This window comes from Malus sylvestris, chromosome 4 (genome assembly GCF_916048215.2).
Source record: "Malus sylvestris chromosome 4, drMalSylv7.2, whole genome shotgun sequence".
Taxonomy (NCBI): domain Eukaryota; kingdom Viridiplantae; phylum Streptophyta; class Magnoliopsida; order Rosales; family Rosaceae; genus Malus; species Malus sylvestris.
This window is the reverse complement of record NC_062263.1, coordinates 4,674,532-4,690,999: the sequence shown is the minus strand read 5'-3', so window position 1 is coordinate 4,690,999 and position 16,468 is coordinate 4,674,532. Positions and strand designations below refer to the sequence as shown.

General features: G+C 37.8%; 1 protein-coding gene and 1 pseudogene across 3 annotated transcripts; both read right to left on the bottom strand.

The window, feature by feature from the left end:
• Positions 1–1,493: 1,493 nt before the first annotated feature.
• Positions 1,494–4,619, bottom strand: LOC126619337 (60S ribosomal protein L3). 3 transcript variants are annotated; one of them, XM_050287677.1, is made up of 6 exons: positions 4,525–4,619; positions 3,999–4,096; positions 3,595–3,705; positions 2,962–3,266; positions 2,092–2,501; positions 1,494–1,950 (listed from the first exon to the last, which is right to left on the bottom strand). In XM_050287677.1, the coding sequence occupies exons 2-6, from the start codon at positions 4,081–4,083 to the stop codon at positions 1,692–1,694; spliced, it is 1,170 nt and encodes a 389-aa protein (XP_050143634.1). In that variant the 5' UTR covers positions 4,084–4,096; positions 4,525–4,619; the 3' UTR covers positions 1,494–1,691. The 3 variants fall into 3 exon arrangements, with proteins under 3 accessions (XP_050143634.1, XP_050143633.1, XP_050143632.1); XM_050287676.1 differs by lacking the exon at positions 4,525–4,619 and adding an exon at positions 4,498–4,517; XM_050287675.1 differs by lacking the exon at positions 4,525–4,619 and adding an exon at positions 4,473–4,496.
• A 3,008-nt stretch (positions 4,620–7,627) lies between these two features.
• Positions 7,628–8,338, bottom strand: LOC126619714 (uncharacterized; annotated as a pseudogene).
• Between the last annotated feature and the right edge of the window lie 8,130 nt (positions 8,339–16,468).

The window sequence follows — 16,468 nt, the reverse complement described above, 5'->3', positions numbered from 1 at the left end:
ACAAACTTATATAAATTTACCAAGCGTTTTTACACTATCTTTCATGCTCATATCACTTTTAAAATGGATGCTATCCACACACCCCTTTTTACTTCTCACACACCCCTTGTCAATTTCTGTCCGTTGATCTTCTTCAATTCATATGATCCGACGGCCGAAACCAAAAAAATGTGGGAGAAGTAAAAAATGGTGTGTGGATATCACACCCCCTTTTAAAAATATAGTTTATCAAATACTCATTTGCTTATGTTACAACTGATTATTCTTAAAGAAAAATCGGTTTTTTTTTTAATTTTTTTAAATTTTTTTAAAGCACATCAATCCAAACTGCTCTACAATGGTTTAGTGGTATTCCTCTTCCTTGATAAATAGTCTTAGGTTCATATCTCGTAAATGACGATTTTGAAATCAATTTATTCCACCACCCTCTCTGTGTAAATATATATTTTTTAAATAAATTAAAAAAATGTAAATTAGTTGAGTCAAGCTCAAGTTCAGCTTCAATGCTATATTTGCGTTGGCTAAATCTAAGTTACTTGATGAATAAGGACAACTAATCGTCGCTAAACCCTTCCCTTGGCCTGTAGGGGGCAATTCCTCTTAAGTCTCTTACCCTTCATGTTTCTCTTATCTTCCAAGTCTCTTCCCCACAATGTTTCTCTAATCTTCTAACCATCTTCGTCTTCGGGTTGTTATCGCGCTCTCGCTCTGTCCAGGTGAACATTTGGTAAAGACCATGGCTACTGCTGTTTGAGCCACAAATACATTCCAAACAGTTAGCACCAAGTGCCACACTACCCCAAACGGATGCGATCAACCGACCCATAATTTTGACAATATGCTCCAACCTTTCTTTATGACAATGGTAAGATCACATAATTTGTCCAAGAAATCACGCCAAGTCACTAAAAAGTATATCAGGACCTTATATGCACTCACCGGTCACCATTTTTTTTTCCTAAAGGAAACAAGTGAAGACAAGAAACGATTATCCACACCTTCCAGATCCAAAGACACTTTGAACAATTTCACCCTACTCGACCACAATCAAATAGACTCATTAACTCGGAACATCAAACCCGGAACCTCCCACATTTTTTTTTTGTTTATTGAGAAACCACAATCAGCACCCTTACCAATGAACCACTTGCCGTTGTTCACCAGTCACCATTTATTTTTGAAATTCGAAGGAAACAACTGTTGACAAGAAACGATTATCCAAACCTTCCAAACTCGGAAAGACTGAGAAATTCCACCATACTCAACCACAGTCAAACAAACTTACCAACTCGGAGCATCAAACCTAAAACCTCTCACATTTTTTTGTTTATTGAGAAACCACAGTTCGCGCTCTTACCAGTGGACCACTTGTGGTTCACCAGTCACCGTTTATCAATCAAATAACTTTTTCCTACCCTCTAGTTTTCTCCCCTTATCCCCGTGATTTTAGCCGTCAAATGAGCAGTCATTAAAAACAGGTTCAAAAGTAGTAATTCTAAAAATAACCATCAAATATTCAAGTACTTCGAAGAAAACAAAACTTAATCCGCACCGTTCAACATCCTCGGCAATTCAAACCAAAACAAACCATGAAAAACAGAATTGTTGCAACTTACTTACTGTCTTTTGCATAGAAACTAAAAACTCGACTACTACTTCGATAGCTATTAACTCTTGGGGAGTTCTCATCCTTATGCCTTGAGACGTCCGTAGTACTTCTGTTTCTCCTGTGTTGTCTGGAAGCGACCATGGCCAAACTTTGAGGAGGTATCGATGAACTTGAGCTTGATATCCTCGAGAGCAAGACGAGAGGTCTGCTTGAGAAGGGACTGGCGAAGAGTGACGACCCTCTTCTTAGGTCCAACACAGCATCCCTTGATCAGAATGTAGTCATCCTTCACCACACCATAGTGAGGGAAGCCACCAATGGGAGTGATGTCTTTCTCGGTCCTGAAACATCATCGATATCAGCATATTTTCTAAAGAAACACGAAACTAAAACCTAAACCAAGAACCCAACAAAAACTAAAGAGGAACCAACAGGACATATGCAGAGTACTAAAATCATGCAAGTTTATTAAGTTTACTAACCTGTCAAACTCAGTGACAGCAGTGTGTGACTCCTGCCCAGCCTTTCCGAGCTTATAAATCTTCTTGTTCATCTCAGTCCGGTGGTGGTATCCATTCTGACCAGCCCTGGCAACTGTAAATGAGACTCTAGCAGGATGCCAGGCCCCGATACAAGCCACCTTCCTCAGACCCCTATGAGTCTTGCGAGGAAGCCGGGTAACACCCCAACGAGTAACAACACCTTCATAACCTTTACCCTTTGTGACACCAATGATGTCAATCATTTCATCCTTCTGGAAAACAGCATCAATAGGGATCTGCTTCTCAAAGAAGCTTTTGGCAAATTCAACTTTCTGGGCAATGGTTCCTCCATTCACCTGGATCTCCATAAGATGTGCTTTCTTTTGTTTCAATCCCTTCATCTTCCTAATCTGCAGATGTAAAATACAAGCACAACTACATCACTTTTTTTGGACAAAGGAACAAAAACATCACTGAAGGACCATAAAAAGGACATAACAGTAAGATATAACAAATACTACGAGAAACAACTTAAATAAAAAATTAAAAAAATTACTTAACAAGCACATGCGACATCAATCAAGAGTTCCATAGAGCATAACATTACTTGTTTCAATGCAATGTTGCAGCTATTATAAAAACTGTATTTGGAATAATATCTAAAAACGAAGCAAAAAAAACATGACAAACATTAGCCTCCAAACAATTTATTCAATCTAGCTGAACAAATAAAATCAGAACTACATTTTTTAAAGACGAATTTGTAGGGTAAACTGGCTGAAGGTTCTACGAAGCAAATATCAAATATCATGACAAAAAATACCCAGACTAAACAAGAACAGCATCAATTCCACAAAGTCCAATCAATACCTGAGTGTGAGCCAACACCCGGATGACAGTAGCATACTTGATAAGTTTCTCAAACTGGGATTCAATACTCTTCTTTCCCTCCTCACTTTCATAGTTCTTTGAGTACTTTGAGAAAGCCTTCTTCTTGGACTTGCACCAGTTCTTGTAGAACCTCCTCTTCACCTCCTCACTCAGATGCTGAGCCCACACTGTGTTCAGAGAACGAAGGCCACGTGGTGTCTTCACATAACCAACAACTCCAACAACCACCATGGGAGGAGCCTCAATGATAGTAACAGCCTCGCACGTCTCCTTCTTGTGAAGCTCTAAAGAGATTAAAAGTTTGTTAGAAAAAAAACAACTAGCATTGATACCTCAAACACTCACATTTTCTGCTTGCTAAGTGAACCACTTGAACGCACACGTCAGAAGAAAAAAAAAGCACAAATTCGTGTTGAACTTATTTAAGCATTGTATTTTGTGACAGTAAATATGAAACAGAAGCATGTTTCCAACCTAAGTATCCAACATCTCTTATTGACCTTCTCGATCAAGCACAAAAGAAATCATAAAGTTAAGGAACTATGTTATATATCGGTAACCCCATCAACAAAATATATGACCTAAAGAGATGTTAGTTAGAGCGTCGCATACTTGATCCAGGCTTCTCAACATCTCTGACAATGTGAGTCATCCCGGCCTTGTAACCAAGGAAAGCAGTCAGCTTGCAGGGTTTGGATGGGTCATCCTTGGGGAATGCCTTCACTGCATGACCACAAAATTGACAGAAGAGTGAGTGATACATAAATACAAATAAACACAAACAAATTACACCGATACAGACATTCACACTAAACGCTAACTATCAAAACACAAACTTTTAAAATCTTTACAAATTGTTTTACAAAAAGGAAAAGCGTAAGCATTCGGCTTAAATATAGAAATATCATATTCAATACAATACTTGTTAACAAACAAACCACTGGCAAGCAGATGATAAAATATTGTACAACTCTCTTCGATGTAAACTGTAAGCCAAAGGAAGGAGCTATATATACCTTTGCCTCTGTGACGAGCGGCACGCTTCCTTGGAAGAAATCCAAGGGATCCATGTCTGGGGTGCTCAAACTTCCTGTGAGACATCTTCCTCCTCTTCCTTTAATCGAAAAAAGGCAACAGAAATCAATACAAATAAAACCCAGATGTCCATACATGTTATTGAAAAATATTACAGGATCTAACACCAAATTTTAATAGTGACACAACGATCTATACATATATAATATAATTATATATTGAACAATAATAGCATTCAGAAACCAAACAATCTCAGTATATTCCAACCTTACAGAAACCAATATATATTTTACAAAAATGAATCAAATTCAACTAAAAAACGAGATTAAAACCCTACAACATGATCGAATCCAAATAACTTTCATGGACAATACGCAAACACAAGAAAATCCCAATTTACCAGAAGACAAGCAATGGAGAGAGAGAGAGAGAGAGAGAGAGAGATAAACACACACACAGAGAATGAAGAGAGATACAGACACAGAGAGGAGCAGAGGGAGAAGGAACCTGAGCTTCTAGCTAGCTGCGGCGAAATGCACCCACTCAGTATGAAGAATAAACCCTAGTAGCTCTGTGGGGTTTAAATAATAACCCGATTTTCGGAAAATGCCCTACATTTTACTTAAATTGCGCAAAAGCCCAGTTTTTCTTTTTTAGGTACATTTGTGGGCCCAAAGCCCAAACCGAGCTACAACATAACGGGCCTTTTTTTGGATGAACACTTTGCCATTCCCCAATCCTCCGGTTTTATTTTATTTTTTATTTTATTTTTTCTACCCTGGATTGTCATGGATAAAACTATATAATATCTCGGGTAAATTTCAGTTTACTATCCTTAAGTTTCGTGGTTTTCAACATTTGCTACATGAAGTTTTTTTTCATCCCAAAGTCATACCTAAAGTGTTAATTTTGAGACAGTCTCATACATTCGTTAGTAAATCTCCCGTTAACTAATGATGTGGTGCCCATGTGAACAATGATTGGGCGCCACGTGTCATTAAGGAGTCCATGTGGAAATTAAAAATTACAACAACAACAAAGCCATTTCCCACTAAGTGGGGTCAGCTATATGAATCCTAAAACGTCATTGTGCTCGGTTTTGTGTCAAGTCCTCTGTTAGATCCAAGTACTCTAAATCTTTTCTTAGAGTCTCTTCCAAAGTTTTCCTAGGTCTTCTTCTACTCCTTCGGCCCTGGACTTCTGTCTCATAGTCGCATCTTCTAACCGGAGCGTTAGTAGGCCTTCTTTGCACATGTCCAAACCACCGTAACCGATTTTCTCTCATTTTTCCTTCAATTTCGGCTACTCCTACTTTACCTCGAATATCTTCATTCCTAATTTTATCATTTCTCATGTGCCCACACATCCAACGAAGCATCCTTATCTCTGCTACATCCATTTTATGTATGTGTTGATGATTCATCACCCAACATTTTGTGCCATACAGCATCGCCGGCCTTATTGTCGTCCTATAAAAATTTTCCTTGAGCTTCAGTGGCATACGACAGTCACACAACATGCCGGATGCACTCTTCCACTTTATCCATGGTTGAGGTCTCCATCTAATTCTCCGTTCTTTTGCAAGATAGATCCTAGGTAGAGAAAATGATCACTCTTTGGTACTTTCTGATCTCCGATTTTCACCCCTAACTCATTTTATCCTCCATTTGCACTGAACATGGAAATTAAAAATTAAAAAAAAAAAAAAATCCCACCCAAATTTTAACCCATAACTGTGTACTGCCTTTCTTTTTTCCCGCCAAAATTTTTTACAACAAAGTTTAATATTCCAAGTTGTACACCCTTCAATTCATAGGAAAATATCAAAAGACCACAACTTTAACAACTAATAAGTAAAGGTGTTCTTCCAAAATATAAGTACACAACTAAACCAAAATAAGAGTACCAAAAACACCAAAGATCTGTCCAAAACACTAAAGATCTATCCGAAAATTGTTTCCAAAAAAACTAAGGGCATATTCAACAATAACAAAATGAACCCTTAAACAACCTAAAGCATTAAAGCATCATCATGGAACATTCATCCTCCTTTTTCTGACCTGTTGCAGTAGACTTTGAAGTGGTTTGAAAGACTTGAGTTGGCTGAGATGAAGTTTGTGGAGCTTCCCGAGTGCATGGCTGTGATGACTGAGAGGGTTGTAATGCTTTAGATGTTGAGGCCTAATTAATGAACCTATAAAACATTAGCACTTATAGATACTACACTTCACAAATAACAAATTCACTTAAGAAATGCAAAATCAACAAAAATTATCAAAATTATACCTCATTTTTCTTGTTTTTTTCTTCCTTTTTCTAGCATTTGGAGGAGGATTAGTGGTTGGGCATCTGGCCTTGTTGTGTCTTGAGCCCTTGCAAACACTACACTTCACACTTTTTTGTCCTCTCTTGCTTAACTTGAATTCATTTTCATCACCTTCGCTATTTCTCTTCTTTTTTTTGTCTCTCAAGCTGCCTTTTAAAAGTTGGAGGAATAATGCATTTGTTTTCAGATGGCTCCCAATATTTCATGCCTTGGACAGGTTGAATCAGGTTTTCGTAAGTTTCAAAGTACTTCCCATTCTTATACCAAGAGTAAACAAATTCCTTAGGCTGTCTCCTTGCATAATAGATAGCCGAGCAACCATGCATGTAAGGAAAGTTTGTCAAATCCCATCTTCTGCATGAGTAAGTGCACTAATTCAAATCCACCACGAATATATTGCCTTTGCCTTCATCCACTTTAATTTTTTCTCCTCCAGACCATGTAGCTATAGTGTATGGGCTTTTCAGCTTGTACTCTTCCAAGTTTTTTTGGATTTTTGGGCAGATAACTTCTTTATCCTTCCTCATTACATTCTCAACCATATCCTCTTCATCAATAAAACTCTTATAGTTTCCAGCATGGTAATAATAGGCTTGTCCTTAGCCCTTAGGATAAAAGAATTGAAGCTATCATATAGATGTTTAAGAGAATGTCACACTAAATGTGTGTCTTAAAGTTTGACACACTCCAGTGCAAGGCTAGTCTCTTCACCAACCATTTATAAGCTTCATTATTTAGCCTATTCACCTCAGCTATACTCTTTCTAAAATCAGCAATGGTTGTTGACTTGGCAGCATTCCATAAGGCATCTTTTAATCATTTCCCTGTAAACTCATCTGCCTTGTAGTTGGTGTATAAGTGCCTAACACATAATCGATGATTACAATTAGGTAGTACCTTCTCAAAAGCTGGTATTAAACTCTTTTGTTTGTCAGAAATGAAAGTCCAACCACGCTGGTTCACAATTCCCAAGTCAACAGCTAGCAGTTCCAAAAACCAAACCTAATTGTCCTTGTTTTCGAGCTCTACTATGGCATATGCAATAACCCAAGTTTGGTTATTTGTATCCACTCCAACTGCAGACAATAACTGGCCCTTGAACACTCATTTCAAGTGACAACCATCAAACCCTACAAGCTGCCTACATCCATTCTTAAATCCATTTTTGCAAGCCCCCAAACAAATATAAATATTCTAAAATATCACATGAGCATAATCATAGGGCAACACTTTTATCTTAACTGTACTACCAGGGTTTATCCACCTAAGCTCATCACAGCACTCTCACAACTTTATGTATTGAGCCATGTTACTCCCCTCAAGGATTTTCAAACAATGTGCTCTTACTCTGTAGGCTGTTTTGAGGTGGATCTCAACCATTCTTTCCTCCTTTACTGCATCCATAAATGTAGTGATATGCATGATTGGGTTGAGTTTAAACTTGTTTACATACCTCTTCACAAGCCATGCCACTTTGCAGTTAGGATTTTCCCTCCAAATCCTCGGACATTCATGTTTCCCAACATAAGTTTTCACTTGCATTAAATCTTCATTGTACATCCTGGAAGCATACAATCTCCATGGACAATTTTTCTCACACTTTGCACTAATCTTCCATTTCTCATTCATTTTTAGCTTAATAGAAGGTGCATCATGCTTGGAGTGAGGCTACACTGTCTTTCTCAACTATGCAGCATCTCTGAACTTCAATCCATTTTCAAACTTTGGATCATCCTTGTCGACTTCTTCATTGAACTCAGGGTAGATGACATTCTCATCACATTTTGAACCTGAATCGTCAACACTATGCAGGCTATCTGAATCTTCTCTCTCATCATCAAGGAGAACATCTTCTACATCCCTTGCATCAATAACTTCTTCTAAATGTTAGTTCCCAAGCCCTTCACCCCTTTCAGCATCTCCAATCATAGTGTTTACAACCGTATCATCTACTGCACGACAATCATCATCTTCCAAACTGTAGTCACTGTCCATAAACTCACTATCAGTAGTGTCATCCTCTGCATTCACTGCCACAAACAATGCATATTTGTTAAAAACCTAAACTTTGCAAAAATAATTGAATACTGAAATTAAAATTGCAAAAATAAATGTTTCAAAATTTTTACCTTCATTACCTTCTAGTTTAGCCCCTTCATTAACTTATTCAGCTTCGTGACCTTCTTCACCTTCATCACCTTCATCATCTTCATCACATTCATTATCACCATTGAAATGACCATCTTCAGCCTCATCTCCATTTCCTTGTCCTCCCTCAGTTGCTTTAGCCTCATGTTCATCATCGACATAGTCGTTTTTCTAAGTGATCAACACCCCATTTTGCTATACCCTTCTTTAATTTTGATCCACTTCTCTTTGTAATCGAAATTTCCACCCTCGATTCCTTAATATCATCAATAATGACACCTTTTTTTAATATGCCATTCTCATCGATTCATCAAAAACTTATGTTTCATGGCAGCTTGCTTCAAACTTAGATGTTTTAGGTACATTTCCATTTCCTTAGTCCATGGAACATACTTGCACATTTTACCCACATCTTGGTCCCGATCAACAGGCCTTAATCCCTTCTTATAAGACATCCCAGAAATCCTATAGTGATACAAGATAAACCCGTCATATCCTAACTTCTTAACCATTTCATCAATCTCGAAAAAAGACATGAAATCTTTGTCTACATAATCAAACCAAGCCTCAAACCCTCCCGTATATGCATTTTCAGACCACTTCCCACCGTGGTTAATTTTAAGGGTAAATAATTCAGGCATGCCAGCAAAGTCAAGGAAAAAGGTTTTAAAACCCAAAAAGTTAACCCAAAACACTAACTTGTAGGACCATGAAGACAAAAAGGTGAAAACAAAACCACATGGTTTTTCAAAGGCTGCAATTGAGACCACGAATGAAGACAAAACCACATGCACATTGAAAACAATTAACAATTCAAGAAACCCACTACACAACACAATTCCAAAAACCATAGGAAAAAAAAGGGATTAGAACTCACAAATCCCTAAAATTCAAAATTGAAAAATCGGAAAACCTAAACCCATATTATCTACACTTCGAAAAAGGTAGGTTACTTACAATAAACTGGTGTTTTAGCTACTTTAATCCTCATTTTTTGCCACCCCAACTCCAGTGATGGCTTCACGACAACCTTGCCTATAAACGGTGCCCATTCTTTGATGTGCAAAGGTATGCGCAACGTACGACGGTGTGCGACCGACAACGAGTTGGACCTATGGCAAGGTGGAGTGACGGCGAGGTTGAGAGAGGACGAGTTAGACCGACGATGAGGTGGAGTGACGGCGAGTTGGTAGGGTTCCCATTATAAATTTTGAATTTTGAATATTTGGATTTTTTTTTTAATTTTAATTTCCATAATGATACTGGCGCCCAGTCATTGTCCAAATAGGCACCACATCATCAGTTAACGGGAGACTTGACAGCTAGACTAATGGATGTATAAAACTGTCCCAAAATTAACACTTTAGGTATGACTCTGGGATGAAAAAATATTCATGTACTAAATGTTGAAAACCACGAAACTTGAGGGTAGTGAATTGAGATTTACCTTAATATCTCAACAATAAGAGTACTTAAAAAACAACTATAAGGGTACTTTAGAAGGCAAGAAGAGTATTTTGGTGTCACAAGGCTTCACCAAAAAGATGTAGACATAAATAGTGTTTAAAATATTAATATCGGTAAAACTACTGATTTGTAAATTTGTGAAAATATTGACGGATATATCGAATATTAATATCGGTTGCTTTCAATAGAAATGATTAGAATTTAATATGAAACTTTAGGGATGGTCAAACATTGATTTCGATGAATATAATAGTTTCTCCCATTAGTACAAAAACATGTTTGTGCGACGGCAACTTGCACGACGCAACAAATTTCGTCGCGCAAAGTATGTTTTTGTGACGCTAAACACAAAACGTCATGCAGACGACCTTTGTGCAACGACACTTTGTGTGACGAAGGCGCACCTACGTCGAGCAAAACCATTTTACACGATGTCAGGCTTTGTCGCGCAAAGTATCGTTGCGCAAAGGCTGTTTGCGTGACATTTTGTGCGTCGTGCAAGATTTTGGGGTCAAACCAAGAATGTTTTACCCTTTTTTCCCAACTTTGTGTGACATTGGTGCACCTACATCACGCAAAACAACTTTGCGCGACGCCTAACTTCGTTTCGCAAAGTCATTATCTTTCTTTCTTGTGTTTTAACACAAGTCAAAAGCACAAACCTTGCAAATTACAATGTATATTTTTTCCTTCATTTAAAAGTTTGAAGTCTATACTCTCTTTATAAATATATTGGAGAAACCAAAAGTAGAACTGGAAAAGCAGAGAGTCACAAAACAAAGATAAATTGTGATTCCTGTTTCAATCAACAACCACAAGTTCATTTTCGAAACATAGAACACAAATAAGAGGGTTTTGTTTGGATTTTGGATGTCATAGGCAAAAGGGGAAAAGAAAATCAAAGTTTTTTTTTTCCTTTTGCTTTTATGTCGGGGTTCTTGCATTGCCTTTTTCTTTTGTGGTATCCACTTGTGTAAATGTTTTAAATTGATGATAGAATTAGTTCATTGTATTCATATAGGGTTAAAGAGTGTAGCTGTAAAAAATTATTAAAATCGGAGTTAAAATAACCGTTAAATCATGATTTTTTGTTTATAGCCGTCGAAAAGGTTTGTCTCGTTACATGATATCTGAATGTTTTTTTTTATGATTTTTGGCGTATGTGATCTTGAAGCATATACAAACAAGTTTGACGGTTGGATCGTTGAAACTAGTTTCGTATAATGCGTATCCCATAAAAACAATAGATTTACTAATACTTAGAGTTTATTTATACTTTCATTAAGTATAACATAAGATTTTGTGGTATCCATTAGTGTAAATATTTTAAATTGACGATCGAATTAGTTCATTGTATTCATATAGGATCAAGGAGTCAAAGTTAAAACTACCGTAAATGGTGATTTTTTATTTATAACCGTAAAAAAGGTTTGTCCCGTTACATAATCTTTGAATGTTTGTTTTTTGCGATTTTGGCGTATGTGATCTTGAAGCATATACAAACAAGTTTGACGGTTGGATATTTGAAACTAGTTTCGTACAATGCGTATCCCATAAAAAAAATAGATTCACTAACACTTGAAGTTTATTTATACTTTCATTAAGTATAACATAACTTGGAGTTTATTTATACTTTCATTAAGTATAACATAAGATTTTGCCGGTCCTAAATTTTTGGGTGTCCAATTCGAAAACTCAAAATGTGCCCTTTTTTAAATTGGAAACATATGTTTAAAAAAATATTTAACGAGGGCTGGAACCCCAGTCGAAGCTGGGGGGGGCTCATGCCCAAATTATATTACTTGAGAAAATAGACAATGGAGGGGATATAGTACCTAAACCCCGACAATAAAAAATACAATCATATACAACCACTTCTAGCAAAGCTCCTTGAAATTTCAACCTTTAAAAATTGTCTTCTGGCATTTTTTGAAGCAAAATCATCAATTATATCATCGCACTCCAAGTCTTCAATCTCATCATTTTCAATGCATAAGATTGCTAATCCATTTAGCCTATCTTGAGTCATAGTGGCTAATATGGCTTGTCTTCGTGTTCCATCGGCACCAACGATGATTGTGCGGCACTCATCATCTGCATAGCTTGTCTTATTCCATTTATTAGTGTGCGGTCCTCCTCCCCTGCCATTAGAGTAACCAGATCTATAGTTGTGATCATAACCGGTCATTATTCAGCCCAAAGTTTTAAACTATATGATTTACTTGGATCTCTAGAACTTATTTCTCGCCTGCAACATTTGAAGCTTCTTTTTGTTTATATAAAAGGTACAATTATTTTTACCTTTATATCACATATGCTTCTCTCTTTCTGATGCATTCCAAGATTCCTTTTAGGTTTTTCCATTGCGAAAACAGTTGAAATAATCATATTCCTGCCAATCCATGGATTTCGACCTCCATCATCTACCATTCCATTGACTGAAATATTTTCTTCTGTTAAGGAATTAAGTATTGAGAGAAAAGAAAAGGGAGTCAGGGTGAGACTGGGACGACATGACGGTGGGGGAAGTGGGGGACAATGGGGGTGGGGAATTGGGAAAGGGTGAATGTATTTGTTGGAAGTTAGGGTTAATGGGACCGAGTGGTCCCTGTTATGATATTTTTTTTTTGTAACCCTTTTTTCATCTTTTGTCAAACTTGGCTTTGCCCTCCAGCGGCTTAGCCCCTATTTGGGCTTTGGTAATTTTTTTATTTTTTATTTTATACCTAGTTGCTTGGGTTTTTTTTGGGTGCCCTTTTCATTTTTTGGCCTTGGACAGTTGCCCTGGTGGCACTGGGCCTGAGTATCCACTAGTGTAAATATTTTAAATTGACGATCGAATTAGTTTATTGTATTCATATAGGATTAAGGAGTGTAGCTGTAAAAAATAATCAAAATCGGAGTTAAAATAACTGTTAAATCATGATTTTTCGTTTATGACAGTCGAAAAGGTTTGTCCTGTTACTTGATATTTGAATGTTTTGTTTTTTGTGATTTTTGGTGTATGCGATATCGAAGCATATACAAACAAGTTTGATGGTTCGATCGTTGAAACTAGATTCGTAGAATGCATATCTCATCAAACCAATAGATTCACTAACAATTAAGAGTTTATTTATACTTTCATTAAATATAACATAAGATTTTGTGGTATCCACTAGTGTAAATATTTTAAATTTAAAGATCGAGTTCATTCATTGTATTCATATAGAGTCAAGGAGTGTAGTTATAAAAAATCATCAAAATCGAAGTTAAAACTACCGTTAAATGGTGATTTTTTGTTTATAACCGTTGTTGATGCACAAAATCAGCGAGGACTTTGGTACAACAGAAAATGTTAAGTTTGTGACATTCGTTAGATTGCTTCGGTCACTAGTGTGGATAAGTATGTAAATGGATAGGGACAGGGAAGCAAACACAAGATGTGCGTGGTTCACCCAGATTGGCTACGTCTACGGAGTAGAGGAGTTCTCATTAATTGTGAAGGTTTACACAAGTACATAGGTTCAAGCTCTCATTTAATGAGTACTAGTGAATGATTTAGTACAAATGACATTAGGAAATATTGTGAGAGAATGATCTCTATTTATAGAAGAGAGTTTCTAGTTTCATTCTGACATTGACACGTGTCGTGTTGTGATTGACTTCTGATGATGACATGTGTCGCGTTATGATTGGCTTCTGATGTCGACACGTGTCGTGTTGTGATTGGCCTTCTGGTTGGAGGGAAACTCTTCTGGGTCCTTGAATGTATAACGTTGACCGGTGCTTAGTAGTTTCGGGATTGGTCAAGTATGGTACAAACAGTGCTCCCCTAAGTTCCCGAGTGAGGGAAGCTCCACGGTTGGGGACTTGCAAGATCCAAGTCATTGAGTAATCACGAAACTTCTAAGTACCAAAGTGTGATATCATTTTCACTTGCCTTATCTGTCTCATATGTAGATGTGGCATCTTCTCTGGAAGTACTTTTCCTCTATCCAGGGGTGGTATCTTTAATCGATGAAGATGCACAAGGTAATGTATCAATTTCACTTGAAGCTTACTTGTAGTTTGGAGCTTGGTCAAGTGCGATACAAACCCTATAGTAGGAGTTTCCCAAGTCGCCAAACTAGGAGATTTGCCGAATGAGGTAGCAGACAAGGTAAGTAATCAGACTTCCAAGCAAACAACCTGGATCGGAGGTTCGACTTCGGCTTTCGGTTGATTGTTCTCCTTCTCATTGTGTTGTAAATAGCAACGAGGATAAGGAAAAGCAAATGGAGAAGAGATGATATGAGATACTTTTTCTTTTGAAGAAGTAACTTTCCACAGGCTTATTCTTGAACTGGGCTTGAGGGTTTTCTGGTTTCTTCCAGAGTATAAGGCCGACTCAAGAATTTGAAGGTCAAAACAAGTCTATCAAATCTAGAGTATGTTCGACCCTGATGATATGGGATACTTTTGCTGTTGACAAAGTAGTGGATGTATCGACATGTGTTTTGTTACGCTTGTCTCCACGTGCTTCCTTGTATCCTTCTCACTTGCCCTATCTGTTCCTCAGGCAGATGTGGTATCTTCTCTGGAAGCATAAGATGTTGAAGATGAGTATTGGAGAGCAATGCCAGGTAAGTAATCAAGCAAGGGGTTCCAGGCAGTCAGTTCCTGATTGGAAGCTTGATTCCAAGTGCTGACTTATTACTCTATTTCTCCTTGTCTTGCAGGTAAGAACAAGGCCAAAGGAAAAGACAGGGAGAAAGCATGATATGGGATACTCTTACTTTTAACCCTGATGATATAAGATACTTTTGCTCTGGTGTAGCTTGTTTGCAAAGGTATTATCGGGAGGAAAGGAAGCTGAGTATTTCGAGAAACTCTGCTGAGAGTGCCCTCTCGGATGTAAAGAAAAGTTGAGCATTTTTTTTTATTTGCAGGTCTGCCTGGCTGTGGAGGATGGAGGTCAACATATATAGGAGTATCTCTAACAACAAGTAGTAGTGCTATTCCTTTACCCTTCTAGGTCATAGCAATGTAATGGGAGCTGCAAGCTTCACGTGTTTTAACTTTGTCAGAGCACTTTGAAAAAGTGGTTTGTGGTATCTGGAAAGTTGATGTTGCGTGTGAAGATTGCAAACGAGCTTTATCCAATGAAATATGGCTCTTGAAGTTCGGAGAGCGGTACCTCTTCGATTTTCGAACAAGCAATCTTGTCGGGGATCTGTCTCTCGAGATTCAGAGAACGGTGCCGCTTCGATTTTTGAGAAAGCAATCATGTTGGGAGTTTGACTCTTGAGATTCGGAGAGCAGTGTCTCTTCGATTTTTGAGAAAGTAATCATGTTGGGAGTCTGGCTCTCGAGATTCAGAGGGCGGTGCCTCTTCGATTTTTGAGCATGTAATCCTGTTAGGAGTCTGGCTCTCGAAATTCGAAGAGCTGTGCCTCTTTGATTTTTGAGAAAACAATCCTGTTGGGAGTCTGACTCTTGAGATTCGGAGAGCAGTGTCTCTTCGATTTTTTAGAAAGTAATCCTGTTGGGATCTCTCGAGATTCGGAGGGCGGTGCCTCTTCGATTTTTGAGCACGTAATCCTGTTGGGAGTCTGGCTCTAGAGATTCGGAGAGCGGTGCCTCTTTGATTTTTGAGCAAGCAATCTTGTTAGGAGTGTTTTCTCGAATGTGAGTAAAGGTTGGGCTTTTTTGCCAATCTGCCTTGCCACGGAGCACGGAGGTTGACACACATTGGAACTTTCTAGGTATCAAGCAGTGGTGCTGTTCCTTTACCCTTGTGGGTAACAATAGGGTAGCTGGACCTTCAAAATTTATGTGTCTACACCAAGGCCTTCTTCACTAAGTTCTTTGAATTTTTCCTTTTGTTGAAGCTTGTATGTTGAAGCTTTGTGAGTGAAGCATGTAGGTAGAGGTAGTGCTCCCTTAATTTCTCGAGTGAGGAAAACTTCTCGTTTGGTGACTTGAAAAATCCAAGTCACTGAGTGGTCGTGAGACTTCCAAGTATCAAGGTGCAGTAGCATATGGTAGGAGTCCCCCAAGTCTCAGGTTGTGGGAGTTGACGAATGAGGTATTTCCTTTCTAAGTGGTAACCCAAAACTCATTCTTCATATATATTTGTTATGAAAGTTGTTAGGCCCAAAGAAGATGAGGCTTAGCAATTGTTTTTTTCAAATTTTTTTTCGAATTTTTTTTTTTGAATTTTTGAATTTTCGAATTTCCGAAAAAAAAAAAATATATATATATATATATATATTTTAAAGCTTTGTAGGTGAAGCTTTGTTGGGTACCATGAATTGATTTTGCTTCACACTATCTTGATCAAGATAGTGTGAAGCTTTTGTGTTGAAGTTTTGTAGGTGAAGCTTTTGTGGTGGGTGAAGCTTTTGTGGTTGGTGAAGTTTTTTTGGGTGAAGTTTTTGTGGTGGGGGAAGCTTTTGTGGTGGGAGAAGCTTTTGTGAGTGAAGCTTTTGTTTGTGAAGCTTTTGTGGTGGGTGAAGCTTTTGTGGTGGGTAAAGCTTTTGTTGGTGA

What these genes read in the sequence shown, in the direction of transcription:
- LOC126619337 (XM_050287677.1), bottom strand. Translation starts at nt 4,083, where the DNA reads ATGTCTCACAGGAAGTTTGAGCACCCCAGACATGGATCCCTTGGATTT. An exon ending in CGCTCGTCACAGAGGCAAAG is followed by an intron (nt 3,706 to 3,998) that starts GTATATATAGCT and finishes GTGGTCATGCAG; the next exon opens with TGAAGGCATTCCCCAAGGAT. An exon ending in GCTGTCACTGAGTTTGACAG is followed by an intron (nt 1,951 to 2,091) that starts GTTAGTAAACTT and finishes ATGATGTTTCAG; the next exon opens with GACCGAGAAAGACATCACTC.